Here is a 17,694-nt window from a genome sequence, read left to right on the forward strand (position 1 = left end):
GTCAGCATACAACCGAATATGTGCAGCAATGTGGTCACGGGGTACTTGAGTTCGACGATGGATCGGCCGAGGTACCGCCGCCTGCTGCCGCCGCTGCAACCTCTGTTGTAGCAGCCTCTGTATAGCACCTGAAACAGCGACCTCCAACTCATTCTCGCTATCACTTTCACTAGACATTCTAGATATACTTGAAATTATAGATGTAGAGAGAGAAACTTGTTATTAACGCAAGTGGTGCGAATGAAATAAAATTCAACGAGCCGTATATATAGAGTTTCAAAACAAAAAAAATAATAATAAAAACGGGACGTCCGACCGGACGTCCGAGTTGAAGCCACAGTGGCGGACGTCCGCCCGCCCGTCGCCGGGACGTCCGAGGACACCCGACGTCCTCACGGGACGTCCGTATCCGACCTCCGACCTCCCAACGGCGGACGTCCCGTCGCCCTTCCCGGTGTCCGACCGGACGTCCTACCGGAGGGGCGCCATAGGAGATGCTCTAAGACCTATTTAAACTAATAATTTATATTGAATTGTGAGTATAAAAAGTTAGTGAAATGTGAGATCTGCTACTAAAAGTGGAAAAAAGTAAATAGTTCTATAAATTGTGGACAAACCATGAATGCATAATTTATATGTATGATGTCGCGCCTTGTTTCTTCTCCCATACAAGAACAAACGAGACTGCTGAAAATAAGCGTTTATGCCAAAAATAAGATTCAAGCATTAGTTTTCCGCTTCGAGACAAAATGCTGAAACCAAAGTGAATAGGAATCATTCAAATCAAAGCTTTGTATGATCAAAGGGAGTTGACTTCAATCCTTCATCAACTATGTCTATATGTATACATATAGAGTAGAGCTAGAGCCATCACTATTATTATGAAATGGACGTACCCACTATTTGTATATTGTGTTGTTCTCTTGGCACCGGCGGTGCTCCTCTTCCGCCGCCGTCACCAGTCGGGCTCAAGCGCCTCGTGGCTTCCCCCGGGGCCACCGGGATGGCCCGTGTTCGGCAACATGTTCGACCTCGGCCAGATGCCTCACAAAACCATAGCCGGCCTACGGAGCGCGTACGGCCCGGTGGTGTGGCTGAGGATCGGCTCGATCAACACGATGGTTGTGCAGACGGCCGAGGCCGCGGCCGTCCTCTTCAAAAGCCACGACGCGAGCTTCGCGGAGCGCAAGATCATCGAGGTCATTGGCGCGCACGGCTTCGACAGGGCGGCCCTGTCGCTGGCGCCGTACGGCCCGTACTGGCGCGCGATGAAGCGGATGATGACGGCGGAGATGCTCGGCCAGCGGCGCATCGGCGAGACGGAGGCGATCCGTCGCCGACATGGTGGAGTGGATCGGAAATGCAGCTGAAACAGGTCAAACCCGTGGCGTCCACGTGGCGAGGTTCATGTTCCTGGCGTCGTTTAACATGCTGGAGAAGCTGTATCGGGATCTGGTGAGTCCCGAGGCAGCATAGGGTTCGGAGTTCCACGAGGCGATGCTGGAGCTCATGAACTGCTCCGGCACGCCGAATATCGTCGACTTGTTCCCATTCCTCCGGCGGATTGTGTCAAACCCTAGAAGACACAATTCAAGGAAAGAATCAAGGAAAGAAATAAATCTATTTTAGGAGAATACCAATTAGTGATTATATCTAGAATAGATTGATATGTTTCCAAATATACTTGTATTTCTCTCCTATAAAAAGAGATCATTGTATACAATGTAAAACACACAGAAATACAGAAATAAGAGAATCATAAACTTTGTTCTCAGCAGTTCACCATGCCTAGCCTTTTATCCCTTATCCCTCTCGGTTACCATCTTCAAGATGGTATCAGAGCAGGTTATTAAGGTGGGGACTCAGAGAGAGTTCATCACCGTCCCAAGGCCACCTTTCCCGACCATCTGTCCTTAACCCTGTGAGCAAACAAAATGTCAGAAACCACCGAGAGTTCAAACACAGATCCACATAACACAAACACTTCAAACCAAACCAATTTTCCACCAGATTTCGCGGCACAATTTGCCGAATTCCTGAAATTTAAGGAATTTTTCGACAGGGCAGAGCCCGAAAAACCCCTCAACCCAGCCATAATCGCTGGGAGAAGTAACCATCAAAACAAAGCTCAACGGGAACAACTATCCCCTATGGGCCAACCTGATGAAGAGGGTTATTGGCGGTAAAGGGCTGACCTCTCACATAATAGGAGTTTCAGACCCCGAACCGCCGATAACCGACTCAAATTACCCGAGGTGGCAGCAGAGAGATCACTGCACCTTCAATTGGATTATCAACAACATCGAATCCGACCTTATAAATGAAGTTTCTCAATACGCGACCGCCAAGGACCTTTGGGAGGGCCTGGCAATCACGTATGGCAGCGGGAGAGATCCGTTTCAGGTGTACGACCTATACAGACAATGTATGACGATCAAACAAGGAGGAATGACCTTGGAAGCATTGTGGCAAAAATTACAGGATCTGTGGATATCCATAGACGCCCGAGATCCAAGCTTGATTGACCATCCTCCGTCAATCAAAAAAGATAATCAACGGACCCAAAGGATGAGGGTGTATCAGTTTCTTACCACACTCGATGAACGGTATGAATCAGTCAAGAAGGAGATCATCAACAAAGAGCCATTACTGACTCCTCTAGAGGCATACGCGATGGTGAGGCGCAATGCTGACAATGCGCGAATATTGAAACCTACCGAACAAACAGGCTCCGGAATTAGAGCGGGACTGATCGTATTCGACCGCAACAGGGCCAGTCAGCCTCCACCGCCACCACCGGCGCCGTCCCGGTATCTAGCCAATCACCGCAAAGGCGACGAAGATAAAAGCAAATTATTTTGTAGCCATTGCGGCGGAAAGAGGCATACAAAAGATACATGCTTCCTCATTCATGGGTATCCCGAATGGTGGGACGAAATAAAGAAATCCAAGCTCCAGAGGGCGGCGAATCGCGGCGGACTGAGGGCATCGGCATCAGCAGCAGCGGCGGTCGGAGGCCAAGCCGCCTACACCGAGCACGCAGCGGGTGGCTTCGGTACTCCAACCACCACCGGAAATTATAGCGGACGCGGGGAGGAGAAGGAAGTTGCCACTGTCACGGCGGCGAGAGTGCAGATTGGAGGAGAAGCAAACGCGGCGGACCCGTCTAGGGTTTGGAGTGAAGGTAAAGGGGGGGCTCTCATTTGAACCCTCCAAGTTCTGGTCTATCACGTTTTTTACCCCATCCCCATAGACCTATTGTTTCCAGCCCAAAACTCCTCACATATTGCACTCCGTACCCCACTTCGAAAATAACTCCTCTAAACTCCCCAAAATTCCTCATAAACACATTCCATCCCCTAAACCTTGTGAAAATCTTGTGATACATCCCACAATAAAATGCCAAAATTCCTTTGAAGCCTTGGCCATGTCATCTACCTCAGAAATAGGAGAAAAGAATAAAAATTGGATCTTTGATTGTGGTGCAACTGACACAATGTCTTTTGATATGTCTGATTTTGAAAGTATTTCCAAGTCAAATAAAACTCATGTTCAAACTGCGAGTGGAGATCTGGCACCTGTTCAGGGTGCGGGAACCATCACTATCTCCCAAACCCTTCGACTCTCGAATTGCTTATTTGTTTCGTCACTACCTCACAAATTATTGTCAGTTAGTCATGTGACTAAAGAATTGAATTGCAAGTTACTAATGCAGCCTCGTTTCTGTTTACTGCAGGATACCCAAACGGGGACGATAGTTGGGCGTGGCACTGAACGACACGGACTGTACTAAATGGATGAGGTGGCCCATCAGAGTACTGCGTTGCTGTCTCACGGACTGACCGATAAGCAGGCTTGGCTTTGGCATCGCCGGTTAGGACACCCATCTATAGGATATTTCCGTCTGCTTTTTCCTAAGTTGAATTCTTCTTTTACCTTTAATTGTGAAACATGTTTTTTGGCCAAAAGCCATAGACATTCGTTTAAGTTAAATAATACTAGAGTGAAAACTCCATTTTCGTTAATTCATTCGGATGTGTGGGGTCCTGCACCTGTTATTGGGGGATCGGGCTTTCGCTATTTTTTGTTGTTTGTTGATGATTATACACGCATGACTTGGGTTTATTTATTAAAAACAAAATCTGAAGTTTTTGACAAGTTCACCCAATTCTATACCTTCGTACAAACTCAATACAAACACAATATCCAAATCCTTCGATCCGATAATGGGGGGAGTTTGTCAATTCTAAAATGCAGTCTTTCTTCACTGAAAAGGGATTAGTCCACCAAACCACCTGTCCACATACTCCTTAACAGAATGGGGTAGCAGAAAGAAAAAAACCGATATATTCTAGAAGTCACACGAGCCTTCCTAATCGAATCCCGAATCCCAAAATCTTTTTGGCCAGAAGCCGTAGCCACTGTTGTCTACCTTCTAAATCGTCTCCCTACCAAAATCCTGGACTTCCAAACACCTTTGGACATCCTATCTGCCCAAGCCACTACCCCATCATCTCTTCGTCTAGAACCTAGGATATTTGGGTGCTCCGTCTTTGTCCATATTCCCAAACACGAGCGGTCTAAATTTTTCCCTTGTGCTGTTAAATGTGTTTTCCTAGGGTATTGCCGGAATCAAAAGGGCTACAGATGCTATGATCCTAAAACAAGAACCATGTATACCACCATGAACTGCGACTTTGTTGAGGGAGAATACTTCTATAGCCAACCTAGCGGTCAGGGGGAGAGTCGACCAGAAATTCCGGAAAATGACTCACTAGGCTGGCTACCGACACCAATACCCGAACCTACACCTACACCCGTACCCGAACCTACACCTACACCAATACCCGAGCCTACACCAAACCAGGAAGAGAATCACAACAGTCAGGGGGAGGGAAACGTGACGAGCCAAAGTCAACCTGTTCTAAACGTCGGTCCACCAGAGACAGTTAGCGGTAACGCCAGGCCGTCAAGTTCCAATGTGCAGGACGAGGAGTTCGGTGACACCTCGCTATCTACCCCTGTCAGGGATCCTGAGGTAAATAGTCATAGCTCTGGAAATATTACTCCTGTGGACGAAACTAATAGTGACAGGGAGAATGAGGAAATTGAGGAACAAGCAGACATGGGTTATGAGCTACCGCTAAGGAGTACGAGAGGCGTTCCTCCTCGGCGATACTCTCCAGACTGGAAAGGATGAAAGTCCCAATATTCTGTAACTAATTTTGTGCAGGGACATCTCACAGAAATGGCTAGAGCTTTTGAAGCTGCCCTCTATGAGGATGAGATTCCTCAGTCCTTTGAGGAGGCGATGAAACACAAACATTGGAGGGAGGCAATGAAGAAAGAGATAGATGCCTTAATAAAGAATGGAACATGGGAGAAGTGTACTCTACCAAAGGGAAAGAAGCCAGTAGGATGTCGATGGGTCTTCACAATCAAAAGACGAGCAGATGGTTCAATCGAGAGGTATAAAGCACGACTGGTGGCTAAGGGATACACTCAGGTCTATGGAGTGGATTATGCAGAGACGTTCTCTCCGGTAGCCAAGCTAAATACAGTTAGAACACTGCTGTCTATAGCTGCATCTAGAGATTGGCCTTTACATCAGCTGGATGTCACTAACGCCTTTTTACATGGAGAATTGGAAGAAAATAAGGAAGTCTACATGGAAGCCCTTCCAAGTTTTCTTGGAGAATTCGGAGACGGACAGGTGTGCAGATTGAGGAAAACCTTGTATGGACTAAAACAGTCTCCCCGGATATGGTTTGGGAGATTCTGCCAGGCAATGTTCAAGCATGAGTATGGACAAAACCACTCTGACCACACATTGTTCATTAAGAAGAAGGACGGCAAGGTGACATGTCTGATCATCTATGTGGACGACATGATTATCACAGGAGACGATGAAGAGGAAATCAAAAATATGAAGGAGAATCTATCTAAGGAGTTCGAGATGAAAGAGTTGGGGGCACTGAAATATTTCCTTGGAATCGAAGTCTTGAGATCGAAGAAGGGAATCTTCCTGAGACAGAAGAAGTACGTACTGGATTTACTAGCAGAGACTGGTTTACTAGATTGCAAGCCCTCAGATATTCCTATGGTACCCAACCATGGATTGAAGATAGAAGAAGGAGCAAAGCTAGCAGACCGGGAGAAGTATCAACGATTGGTAGGAAAGTTTATCTATCTCTCACATACTAGACCAGATATTACCTATGCAGTTGGTATAGTCAGTCGGTTTATGCACAAACCGCAAGAAGACCATATGGAGGCTGCCTTGAAGATTGTAAGATATCTAAAGGGGACTGTAGGATACGGAGTACTCCTAGAAAAAGGAGGAGATCTGGAGGTTCATGGATACACTGACGCTGATTGGGCAAGCAATCCAGTTGACAGGAAATCTACGGGAGGATACTTCACGTTCGTAGGGGGAAACCTGGTCACTTGGAGAAGCAAGAAACAAAAGGTCATTGTCTTATCTAGTGCGGAAGCAGAGTTTCGAGGAATCAAGAGTGGTTTAACGGAGATTATATGGTTGCGGAGGTTACTTACGGAGATAGGATTTCCTCCAACACAAAAGAGTCAGTTATTCTGCGACAACAAGGCAGCGATTAGTATTTCAGAAAATCCAGTGCAACATGACAGGACTAAGCATGTGGAAGTAGATCGACATTTCATTAAGGAGAACCTAGAAAAAGGAGTCATAGAATTTCCATTTGTGAGGTCAGATGATCAACTGGCAGACATCTTAACCAAAGCCGTGAATTCTAAAGTGTTCAAAGAAGTTCTTGGCAAGTTGAGCATCGGAGATGCCGCGGCTCAACTTGAGGGGGAGTGTCAAACCCTAGAAGACACAATTCAAGGAAAGAAATAAATCTATTTTAGGAGAATACCAATTAGTGATTATACCTAGAATAGATTGATATGTTTCCAAATATACTTGTATTTCTCTCCTATAAAAAGAGATCATTGTATACAATGTAAAACACGCAGAAACACAGAAATAAGAGAATCATAAACTTTGTTCTCGGCAGTTCACCATGCCTAGCCTTTTATCCCTTATCCCTCTCGGTTACCATCTTCAAGAGATTGATCCTCAGGGACTACGGCGGAAGATTGATCGAGGAATGGAGAAAACGTTGAAGATCGTCGCCGGATTCGTGGAGAAACGGAGGGAAATGAAATCAAACACCTAGCTCTAGAAAGGATTTTCTCGAGGTGCTTCTAGAATACCGTGGAAACAGCGACGACGAATGCGATCAGATCTCCGATCATCAACTCCACATTATCATCATGGTAATTGATCGAATTAAACTCCTAATTCATCGAATTTGAGATTCGATTTACCGCAGGAGGTGTTCCTCGCCGGATCGGAGACGACGAGCAGCACGATCGAGTGGGCGATGGTGGAGCTCCTCCGCCACCCGGAGGCGATGGCGGCGGCGAAGGAAGAGCTCCGCCGCGTCGTCGGAGAAGGCAACAGATTCGAGGAAGCGCAGATCGACGATCTGCCATACCTGCAGGCGGTGGTGAAGGAGACGCTGCGGCTGCATCCGCCGGTTCCCTTCCTGGTGCCGCGGCGGGCGATCCGAGAGGTGGAGTTCATGAGCTACCGGATTCCGGAAAACACGCAGGTGTTCGTGAACGCGTGGGCGATCGGGCGGGATCTGCGGTGCTGGGAGGAGGCGGAGGAGTTCAAGCCGGAGAGGTTTCTGGAGTCGAGGACGGATTATAAAGGGCATAATTTCGAGCTGATTCCGTTCGGCGCGGGGAGGAGGATCTGCGCCGGGATACCGCTGGCGCACCGGATGCTGAACCTGGTGCTGGGGAGTCTGGTGCATGAGTTTGAGTGGGGAGTGGATGAGGTCGGGGAGAAGGAGATGGCAGATGAGAGAGAGAGGATGGGAGTTACGGTGAGGAAGCTGGCGCCGTTAATGGCCATCGCGCGGAGGTGTTCGACCTAATGCTCCACTGAAGTTAATGATAATATGGCTTTCTTGTTGGTGAAGGCAATGTTTTTATGTGTTTTTCAACTCGTTTATTTTTGACTCGTGTCTTGAGCTTTATTTTGTTATATATAGCTTATCTGAACTTAATCAAGCTTTTATAATTCAAAGTTTGATTCAAAACCTATAAGCTATAGATTTCATAACAAATTTATAAATAATTAGAAATTAATACATATATTTACAAATGAATTCATCATTTTATTGAGGGAAAATCGCCTAAAAAACACACACGATGTTTAGTGAAATTCCTTAGTCTATTTGGCGATTTTAAATTGAATGAAAAAACCATGAAATTTAACATAATTTGTAATACCGGCATGGTGAAATATTCAGGTTGCCTGTATTATAAATCTTTATTTATTATATATTCGAGGTTTACAAGCTTCGTCAATAAACTATCAAATACAACTGAATTAGTAAGGCATTCTTCTCCTCTAATATATAGGAAATTTGAGTCGTCATGACTCAATAGAAAACTATTATTGATCATATTTAAAAAAGATTGCTTTTTAAATTCAAATTTAGATTTAAAAGGTAAGGACCTCTTAAATAGATTTAATAAATGAAACTAAATTTATTATGCTTTGACATATATTCATCAGCACACCAAACGATAGATCATAAAATGGGCTAGAAGCCCAGCCTAACAACATAATTCTTGTTCATTGTGTGATTTAATCAAATCATAATTTATAGTTTTTGTGTGACCTTCAACTCCTAGATAAATAAGCGAAATAAGAGGAAAATTCTTTAAATAGTTTCTGTTTCATTCTTTATTCTCCTCTTCTTAAAAAATATATTTCCCATCCACTACCATTTTTTATACGACACGAGGAATTAGTCATTGGGATCTAGATACTGTGGAATTGAACCCAAAATTTTTTTAAAAAAAAAGTAGTCCCAAATGGTACCAGCCCAATGAAGAAAACTTGAGTGATGAGCTTTTTGATGCTCAAGCTCATATTCGGAACTACACCAAGTCACCGGCACCATGCTAAAATGCGCAGTCCAAGTGAGATTTGCTGGCGACCACCACCTCACACCGTCCGAGATGCCTAAAGCATTCAGAGGGTGACATTGGTGGATGCCGATGTAGGTAGGCACCATGGCAATGGCCAAGTCCATGGGCGAGGGCGACCACTTTCCCGAGCTGATCTCATCCTGCTCAAGGTATGAATGATTTCATCATACAGAAATCTGATCACAGAATAATGTGAGATACAGCATCTAACCTAATCATCATCTGCTCATTCGAACAAAAACAAGTCGACACTGCACAACTGGAACTACGAGACAGCATAAAAGGACTGAGGTCTCTCATTGCAGTTTATCCCTGACAAAGGATTGTCGTGCAATAAAGAAACTATCTATGATTACTGAGTGACATTTCATAAATATGAGCACGAGATGGGAACTATGATGTCATTGAGACTCAAATAGGACTGTTAGTTTAATAAAAACCAAGAGAAATACTGCGACTGGGGAATTAAGTTCAAACATAGACCATAAAATGACATGAATACAGTATGATAGTCCAATTAAAGCAAAAGGCCTTCCACTCTCGATCCACTCATTAGACGTAGTTTTTGAAATCCGATCAGGCTGGATTAGTCGCGCTCGCTGATTGCGGTCAGATGCTCATCAATTTCATCAGTCGACAGGACTTTGAAAAGTTTATCCTCTTCCCTCACAACACCAACCTGCCCAGAGGCAAAAGTTATAGTAGTATGATGCAGAGTGTTAATCGCATTTTCAATAAGAGAACATGTTATATGCAAACCATGCAACTAAAAATTACCTCGATCTCACTGGCCTTGAAATCCTCCTGTAGAACAGATTGTAGGGCTGAAATGGCAGTCTGTAAAGGCAAAAGTTAGAGAGCAAAATAAAACCCTTCCTTGACACTCAAATAAAACTAACATCAAATCATAGGATGTCGATGTCAATGTCAATGCCATACATATAACGCAATTCTCATTCCCCTATTATGTACTCTAGGTTGGATGAAAAAAAAACCATTGTTATACCAAGCACAACATTTCTCGAGTTTTGAAACAACATTTACTATCTGGAATTAAGACAGTGCTCAAATATATGAAAAGCGTTTTACCTGCACAGTTTCGTCATAGGTGAACTTGGGGTCATTTTTCATCTTCTTCTCTAAGAAGTTAATAGCCTCTTGCTCTTTCCCGCCAGCACTCGTTGCCTATCAGAAAATAAAATGGAATATTTATCTTATCAGAAAGATGAGATACAAACCTTCTCATTAAAAAGTCTACAGAATGTGTAGAGCAAGTATACAGAAGTGGAGGGAATACAATAGAACATGTGAATTTGAGACAACAAGAAGGTTTAAGAATTGACAACAGATACAGAGACATAAACTTCCTCACTACCTTATGACCAAAAAAATGGCCAGCAGGATCACACTTGAAAAGCTGAGGACCTTTCTCTTCATCGATACCCAATATCATGGCAACTTCATACCAAAGGAAGAAGCCAGTTAATTAAGAGAAACATACATAACATGAAGAACAAAAACAGGAAAGACCCATTGAGGATGAAAGAAACAACAGACCTACACCAAGTGGTCTCATGTAGGCATGCTGGGTGTATACCTGAGACTTGTCCGCAATCCTGCATTGCATCAGGTAACTAACATTACTACTGAAAACATGTGTATTTCAGCACTCAACACTTGACACTAGCAAATAATCAATCAATTTCGAAAACAAATAGGAATATTACAACCATAGCTGGATAATAGTTTTCAAACAGCTCCACACTTCACATTGAGTTGGACCAAATATTGGACATAAGTAATAAGACGAACAAAAATCAAAAGGTACTTTTAGAGTAACAATAAGTGTAACTACCATACCATCTTGCCAATACATCAACTGGCATTTCATAACCATATCTAAAGCGAAACTCAGCAGCCTCATTTCTTGCTTGTTGCACCAAAGTCCTTGCATCAGCTGTAAAGTGGGAACACGTTGAAATCATTTTTTGATAAATACATGCAAAGGAAAGCAAAAATGAAGTCTTCCACCCATTGAACATCGTTTTCAGCACAAGCTTGTATATTTATGCTTGGTCGAAGACTTTACTAACTCGAGAAAACTATTTTTCAACTACCTAGATTTGCAAACGCTGATGTGAAAATTTATAAGCTTCTTAAGTACCAATAACAGCATAACTTGCACAGAGAAGTCTCACTTCTTAATGAACATACACCATCCCAGCTAATGAATAATACACAGGAAAACATAGACAAAAGCAAAAATTACCAGTTATTCCAGTAGCCAATAAACCAAGGTACTTGGTAATGGGAAACAAAAGCGTGACGCTTGTCTGATCTAAGAGCTTGTCCTGGTCACACAAAACTCAATATAAAAAACTCAACTCCACAAAATAGAAACCAAATCAACACATACTAAAAATCCCCACCGGCACTTTCTTCTGAGTAACAACGCACACCGAATCCTTCCCTCGGACGCCTATCGAGGTGACTCCGGCGGCCTTAACGGCCTTGAAGGCATATTCTGCGAATTAGGGCACAGAAATTCATAAACCCTAAATTATAAGAATCAGCCGAGAAATGCCGATGGACAACCACTGAGCTAAAATTAGGGCTTTCGATTGGCGGAGAATTAGGGAAAATAATATTCAGAGGAAGTAGAACGCTTACCAACTTGATAAAGCCGGCCTTCCGGAGAGAAGATCGTAATGTGTCGATCGTATCCGCCTCCACTTCCGCGGCTCATCCTTCAATATTTTTCTGCTACGATTTGGCTGTTTCTTCACGAAATCGGACGATTATGTTTAAGAATTTTCGTTTTCTCAAATGAATTGGATTTGATTTGTAATTTTGAAGAGATGGAGAGAGACTGTGCGAGTGTTTTTTGGGTTTATATTTTGAAACGAAGAAAGCTTTGTGCACAAGACAGGAAGAAATAAATAGGACCGAAAAGACTGAAATACCCCAACTGTGTGGGGGAATTTTAAAGAGAAATTTCGGAATATGGGTTTAAATAAGGGATTCAATTCGCTTACATTTCGGAATATGGGTCCGAGACATGCGAATTTGTTTTATACCTTTGTATATTTATTCTCTTCATTTTTCTTATTATTTCTCTTCCAGTAGTTATAGATTTACTAAACTATCCTTTAATCTTAGTTCCTTAATCCGTATGACAAGAACTGAGAATGCAACGACCACTCCAGATTTTCTTCATCAGCGTCACAAAGTGATTTCTTCAAATGGCGGAGTGTACTTGATAGCTGGCTGATGTAAACCTGATCTAGTTCTACATTATCCGCATACACAATCCTCAGCAATGCTAAGAACCTTCAATAACTGACGAGTCCCTGATCTTAGAGTACTAACATGATCTGACATCAATCTAGTTTGGAGGGAGGTAAAATGAAATTTTTGAGAGATGGGTTAAAGGATAATTTAGTAAATCTATAATTATTGGAAGGGAAATAATAAGAAAAATGAAGAGAATAAATATAAAAAGGTGTAAAACCCTTATTTCGAAAAATTCGCATGTCTCGGACCCATATTTCGAAAGGTAAGTGAATTGAATCTCTTATCTCGAAAGGTCAGCGAATTTAAACCCATATTCCGAAATTTCTTGAATTTTAATTTATTAATATCATAAATACAGAAAATCATAATTTTTGGTCAAATAAAATTTGTCTTGCAACTACAAAAGTGAGTCGGAAAATTATTTCTCCAACGTTAGTATGTTACAATCGGTAAGTTAAGCAATGTTGTATATTCATAAAAAAATAACGTTGTTTGGTAGAAAAATATTAACAATATACTATTATACATAGGCGACCAAGTGTTTTCGCAAGGAGATAAATAAAAAAAATAGTAAAATTCATCATTTTCAAGTTGAGTTTTAAAGTTGCATGACAAACCTAAATATTATCGAATTTTATATTCTTTTCCCATCAATTTGCCAAAAATAGTCCAATTCATATCATTGTAGTGGGAACCGTTTACTTGAAAATGTCTCATCATTTAAATAATTCCCAAATATTTTTGGTGAAATATCCAGAAATAAAAATTAAAAATTGGTATATCTCGAACACGATAAAAAAATAGCAAAAATAAATTGGGAAAATTATCTGGAAAAAAAATATTCATGAAATTTGGTCAAATTCTAGTATGTCCTGCAATTTTAAAAACTAGGTAGAAAAATTTGAAGTTGGAAGTTCTTCTCAACTACCCGATAGTAAAATTGGAGTATCTAATATAGCAGCCAAAAAATCTTACGTGAACATCATAAGCAATGAATTAAATAATAATCTATTCATATAAAAATAAATGACATGTATGCTATTACTTATATAACTATGGCATAATGGAGAAAATATCTAAAACTTTATAATTTTTGACTGATTTTCAAAGTTGTGGGTAGAAATATAATTTTACCAATTTTTTTTTTCAATTTGCATAAACTTTATATCAAACGGTAGGGCTATAAAAGGATTGGGCTGGCCCGAGCCCACCAGGTTGAGGGGTAAAATCAAGCTAGCCATATTAAATTTTTTGGGCCCATTATATTATGTACTGTACAAATTAAACAAAAGAAGACAAACAAACTCAAAATTTAATAGCCTAAAATTGATAAAGAAAATGTTAATGGCTTTAATCAAATTAAGGGCATGCTTCTGTCCAAACCAAGCATTTTGACAACTACGTTGTAACAATTAATTTAATGTTTTATGGTATAACGTCGCAATCTTTTTCCTAGAATTGTTTTGGCGTTGAAGAATATCGAGTACTTGGATTTAAACAATGAAAGCGCTCGCTAATGCGGAGTATAACGTTTTCCGAGCACTCTAGAGCTCGATTACGTTCCGTAATTAGCGAGCGCTATTGCCCACCTTTGTTCATTAGTTTAAGTGGGCTAGTGGTCCATTTGTGATCATGTATTAACTATTGACTTAAACATCCATTAATAAAGTCCAACGATAATAGTATTAATATCTAAATGAAGTAAGGCGACTTCATCGAAATGCATTGCACAATTATTTAAAACAAGAACCACAAGGCAAGAGACTTCCTTTTAGAAGTCAACAGTCATGTAAAGATGGGCAAATTGTTCGAAAAATTATGAAGTTTGATCAAATTTAAGATTTGCTCGATAACTAAATAGAAAGGACATATTTTAGATTTGCTTGCAATTATATATGGACGTCATCACCAATGAATTAAACGATGTCATCTATTCATAACACAAATGTATCATTTGGCTGAAAAACATCGACAATATATACATAATCATATTTTTGCCATTGCGAACAAAATCCTAGCATTTTATATAACTTTTTAGACTAATTTTTAAAGTTAAACCAAAATTTCAACATACTTCATTGTTTTTTCAACAATTTGCCATATTTATATACTACTATAAGAACAATTTGCCATAATATATGAACGCATGAGCTGCCCATGTGAATTTTCCTCAACTATATCCAAATAATTTCTACATAAAAATCCCCAACACATGTATAAAGCAAAAAAACAAAAAAAAAATCCTTTATACGAATAGTAAAACCACAAATCAGAATCGAATCAAATAAAACAATTTTTCCGAACATCAACCAACCAAATAATTATTAAAAAAAAAAGAAAAAAAAACACACCACCATAATCAATTTAAGAAAAAAAAACTCATCCCCAAAATCACAACACCAATCCCATGCACATCACCCAAAACGCCGCCACAAATCCGATCCTCCCCGCCCCATTCCCCGCCGGGCTCTGCGTCGACGGCGCCGTGGCATCCCCGCCTTCCGCCGCCCCTCCCTTGGGAGCCGCCGACGGCGCCTTCTTGTCATCATCCCCAGCGTCGTCGAACCTCGGCATGAGCACCTTGTCCACCTGGTACACCGCGAGGGGGAAGTCCTTCCTCACCGCGTTGTACACCGAGACCTCCACGGCCCCGGTGCTGACATTCACCTGATTGTTCTGCGCGGTGATGTTGAGGCCGAACGCGCCGCCCTTCTGCCCGGTGGTCAGCGTCCTGACCGGGTTGCTGACCGACAGGAGGTCGGTCAGCGAGTAGTATTTGGGGCAGATGTGGTTCTGCACCAGCTGGACCTGCTGCTGGGGGCTCAGGTTGTTCAGAGCCCCCGGCGGGAGGTTCTGGAAGGCGTTGTCCGTGGGGGCGAAGAGCGTCATGCCTTCGCGGGAGTTGTTGAGCTGGTTGTTGAGCTGGTCCCCGGCCTGGGTCTCGTTGAGGAAGTGGATGAAGCGGGTGTATTGCCCCTCCTTTTCGAGGATCGCGGTGATGTTGATGGGGCCCGAGGGGGCCGGGGCTGGGGCGGACTGGGCACGGGCGGATGGGACGAGGATGAGGAGGAGGGGGAGGAGGAGGGGGAGGGAGGCGGAGGAGGACGACATGGTGGTGGTGGAGGAGAAGTGAGGTTAGTGGTGGTGGGGTGTGGGGGTTTTATATGGGGATAAGAGTGTGTTGGAATGAGCTGTATATGAATAATAGTGACAAATATTATTGAAATTTAGCCCTTATCTATATTATTCCAGTTGTAGGGACAGTTAAAAGGATGCTATTATTATTGTACAGGTTAATTTGCCTTTAAAATCTCGATTACAGAATGAGATTATATAGTATGTTATTGTGCAGGTTAAATTGCTAGTAAAATTTGGTTTATAGGATGATTTTGTGTATGTGATTGTACAGCCTTTAAAATTTTAAACTTTCGTTAAATTTTGATAATTTTTTATCAGCTTTATAATCTAAATGCAAATTACTAAAGAATTGATTTATTCTGATTTTGCAAGATTTCAACACAGACATATATATGTATATATATAGCTTGATAGTATACTTACGTACGTAACGTTATCAGACGTCAACTAAAATATTTAACAACTCGTTTTGACTCGATGTTGATTCGAAAATTTGCTTGATTTTGTGAAAAAAAATATATAGAAAAAGTTGTGAATATGAATACTACTTTTATCTTATTATAGTATTGGCTTATAATGAAATAGCTTAGATTAATTAGTTATGAAGTCTATTTGGCAAAAATGAAAAAAAAGTAATTAAAAGAGTCTTTAATTGTTGTGGGTGTATTAAAATGATAAAATGAGTCATTAATTGGTCGAGGAAAGGAGACATTTTATCGCGGGATAGAAATGAGTAGTGCAACTTTATACGGTGGATTTGTGGTTCTGTTGAATATATTCGTACGTGGTGAAATAACTTTTTTAATTCGACATTTTTTTGTAGCGAATTCGTGATAAAGAGGAGGATCAAATAAAAGTTTTCTTCTGTTAATTAAAAGCAAAATTAAGATGAGTGATTTTGTAATTTATGATGATTACAAAAATAAATACTCCTTATTATGCTATTAATTGTATGTTGGATGTTATTAAAAAAAAGATCATGAAATATAGATGAATGGATTATGTGTTATTTAGTGTTAGTGTTTAGATTGGTTGATTGATTGATTATTATGTGGAATAAATTAAATGATTATGTCCCAAATGCAAAATAAATTAATAAAAATTGATTTGTCCAAAATGGAAGAGTAGACACGAGAGGATATAGCCGAACCATATTTTTGTGATAAAATAATTGTTTAATCTTTTACTAGCCTAATTATAAACACTAAATATTTGGCACAAAATTATTAGAGAAGTTTTTTTTAAGAAGGACAACATTTTTGAGTGTGAGACCACTATCCACAAACATTTTTTTATTAGTGATAAAACTATTTAATTCTCTACGTTTATTTATTTATATATATGATGCACAACGGTATTAATTACTACATTTATTAAAATATTATTGAAGACTTTGCTGGCTAAAGTTGAAACAAACCCAAATAAACAAGTCCAAGTTGCCTACCTACTACAAGTATTTTATACATTATACGTATGTACACATGCATTTCAGCATTTGTATAAATAATTCATTCTATGTATCAAAATAAAAATGATACGAAGTTACGAACAATTAGCACATCCAATTCACAACTGGCATAACATGGCATTTGTGACACCCCACCACATGTTAATATCTTAAAATATGAATATGTGTGGTAGTTGTTGATATATATTGTGCCTTTTATTTATTTAAGAAAGTTGTTATCCTCAACTAAGTGAAAGAGATGATTTTTGTGATTGTACGTATCTCAAACTATAGTAACATTATACCTACCTATTTGACCTTGTGATTTCTCATTCATTTGTCGGTGAAATGTACAATCGATCGGTTCCCTTTTAAGCCAATGGAATCATTAGTCAAATTGGGAGCTAATTATATTATCAAGATATATTTAATTGGAGTGACGGGTTTATAATGGGAGTCGATGATACGCATGAGATCCTCTATCTTAACTAGTAATTTATATTCGATTGACATAATTAATCAGCACACGAGGAATAGTCACTAGTTCTATCTCTAATATATAAAAAAAGAAAGAAATAATGTGCTCTCATGTCACTTACAATCAATTTACACTAAACTCAAATTCATTTCCAATATAAATTTACTCTAACCATTTGTACTAAACTTAAATTTTATACATCTTTTTGCATATGATTCTAAAAAATTTTGCAATAGCTACAATACACACCCATATTTGATATAGTTCCGTAGAAAAACGTAAAAATGGGTTCTGATTTGCATTA

At 40.6% G+C, this 17,694-nt stretch overlaps 2 protein-coding genes and 1 pseudogene across 2 annotated transcripts; 1 reads left to right on the forward strand and 2 right to left on the reverse strand.

The window, feature by feature from the left end:
* Positions 1-642: 642 nt before the first annotated feature.
* Positions 643-8,077, forward strand: LOC121746119 (annotated as a pseudogene).
* Positions 8,078-9,409: 1,332 nt separating this feature from the next.
* LOC121745360 (proteasome subunit alpha type-6-like) lies at positions 9,410-11,943 on the reverse strand. Its single transcript, XM_042139232.1, has 9 exons — positions 11,704-11,943; positions 11,463-11,557; positions 11,303-11,384; positions 10,894-10,990; positions 10,591-10,649; positions 10,409-10,491; positions 10,123-10,218; positions 9,811-9,870; positions 9,410-9,712 (listed from the first exon to the last, which is right to left on the reverse strand). Exons 1-9 carry the CDS (start codon positions 11,777-11,779, stop codon positions 9,620-9,622), a joined length of 741 nt encoding a protein of 246 aa, XP_041995166.1. The 5' UTR covers positions 11,780-11,943; the 3' UTR covers positions 9,410-9,619.
* Positions 11,944-14,479: 2,536 nt separating this feature from the next.
* LOC121743747 (fasciclin-like arabinogalactan protein 9) lies at positions 14,480-15,438 on the reverse strand. The gene has a single exon (XM_042137106.1). The coding sequence runs from the start codon at positions 15,436-15,438 to the stop codon at positions 14,719-14,721; it is 720 nt and encodes a 239-aa protein (XP_041993040.1). The 3' UTR covers positions 14,480-14,718.
* Between the last annotated feature and the right edge of the window lie 2,256 nt (positions 15,439-17,694).

This window comes from Salvia splendens, chromosome 8, assembly GCF_004379255.2.
Source record: "Salvia splendens isolate huo1 chromosome 8, SspV2, whole genome shotgun sequence".
NCBI lineage: Eukaryota > Viridiplantae > Streptophyta > Magnoliopsida > Lamiales > Lamiaceae > Salvia > Salvia splendens.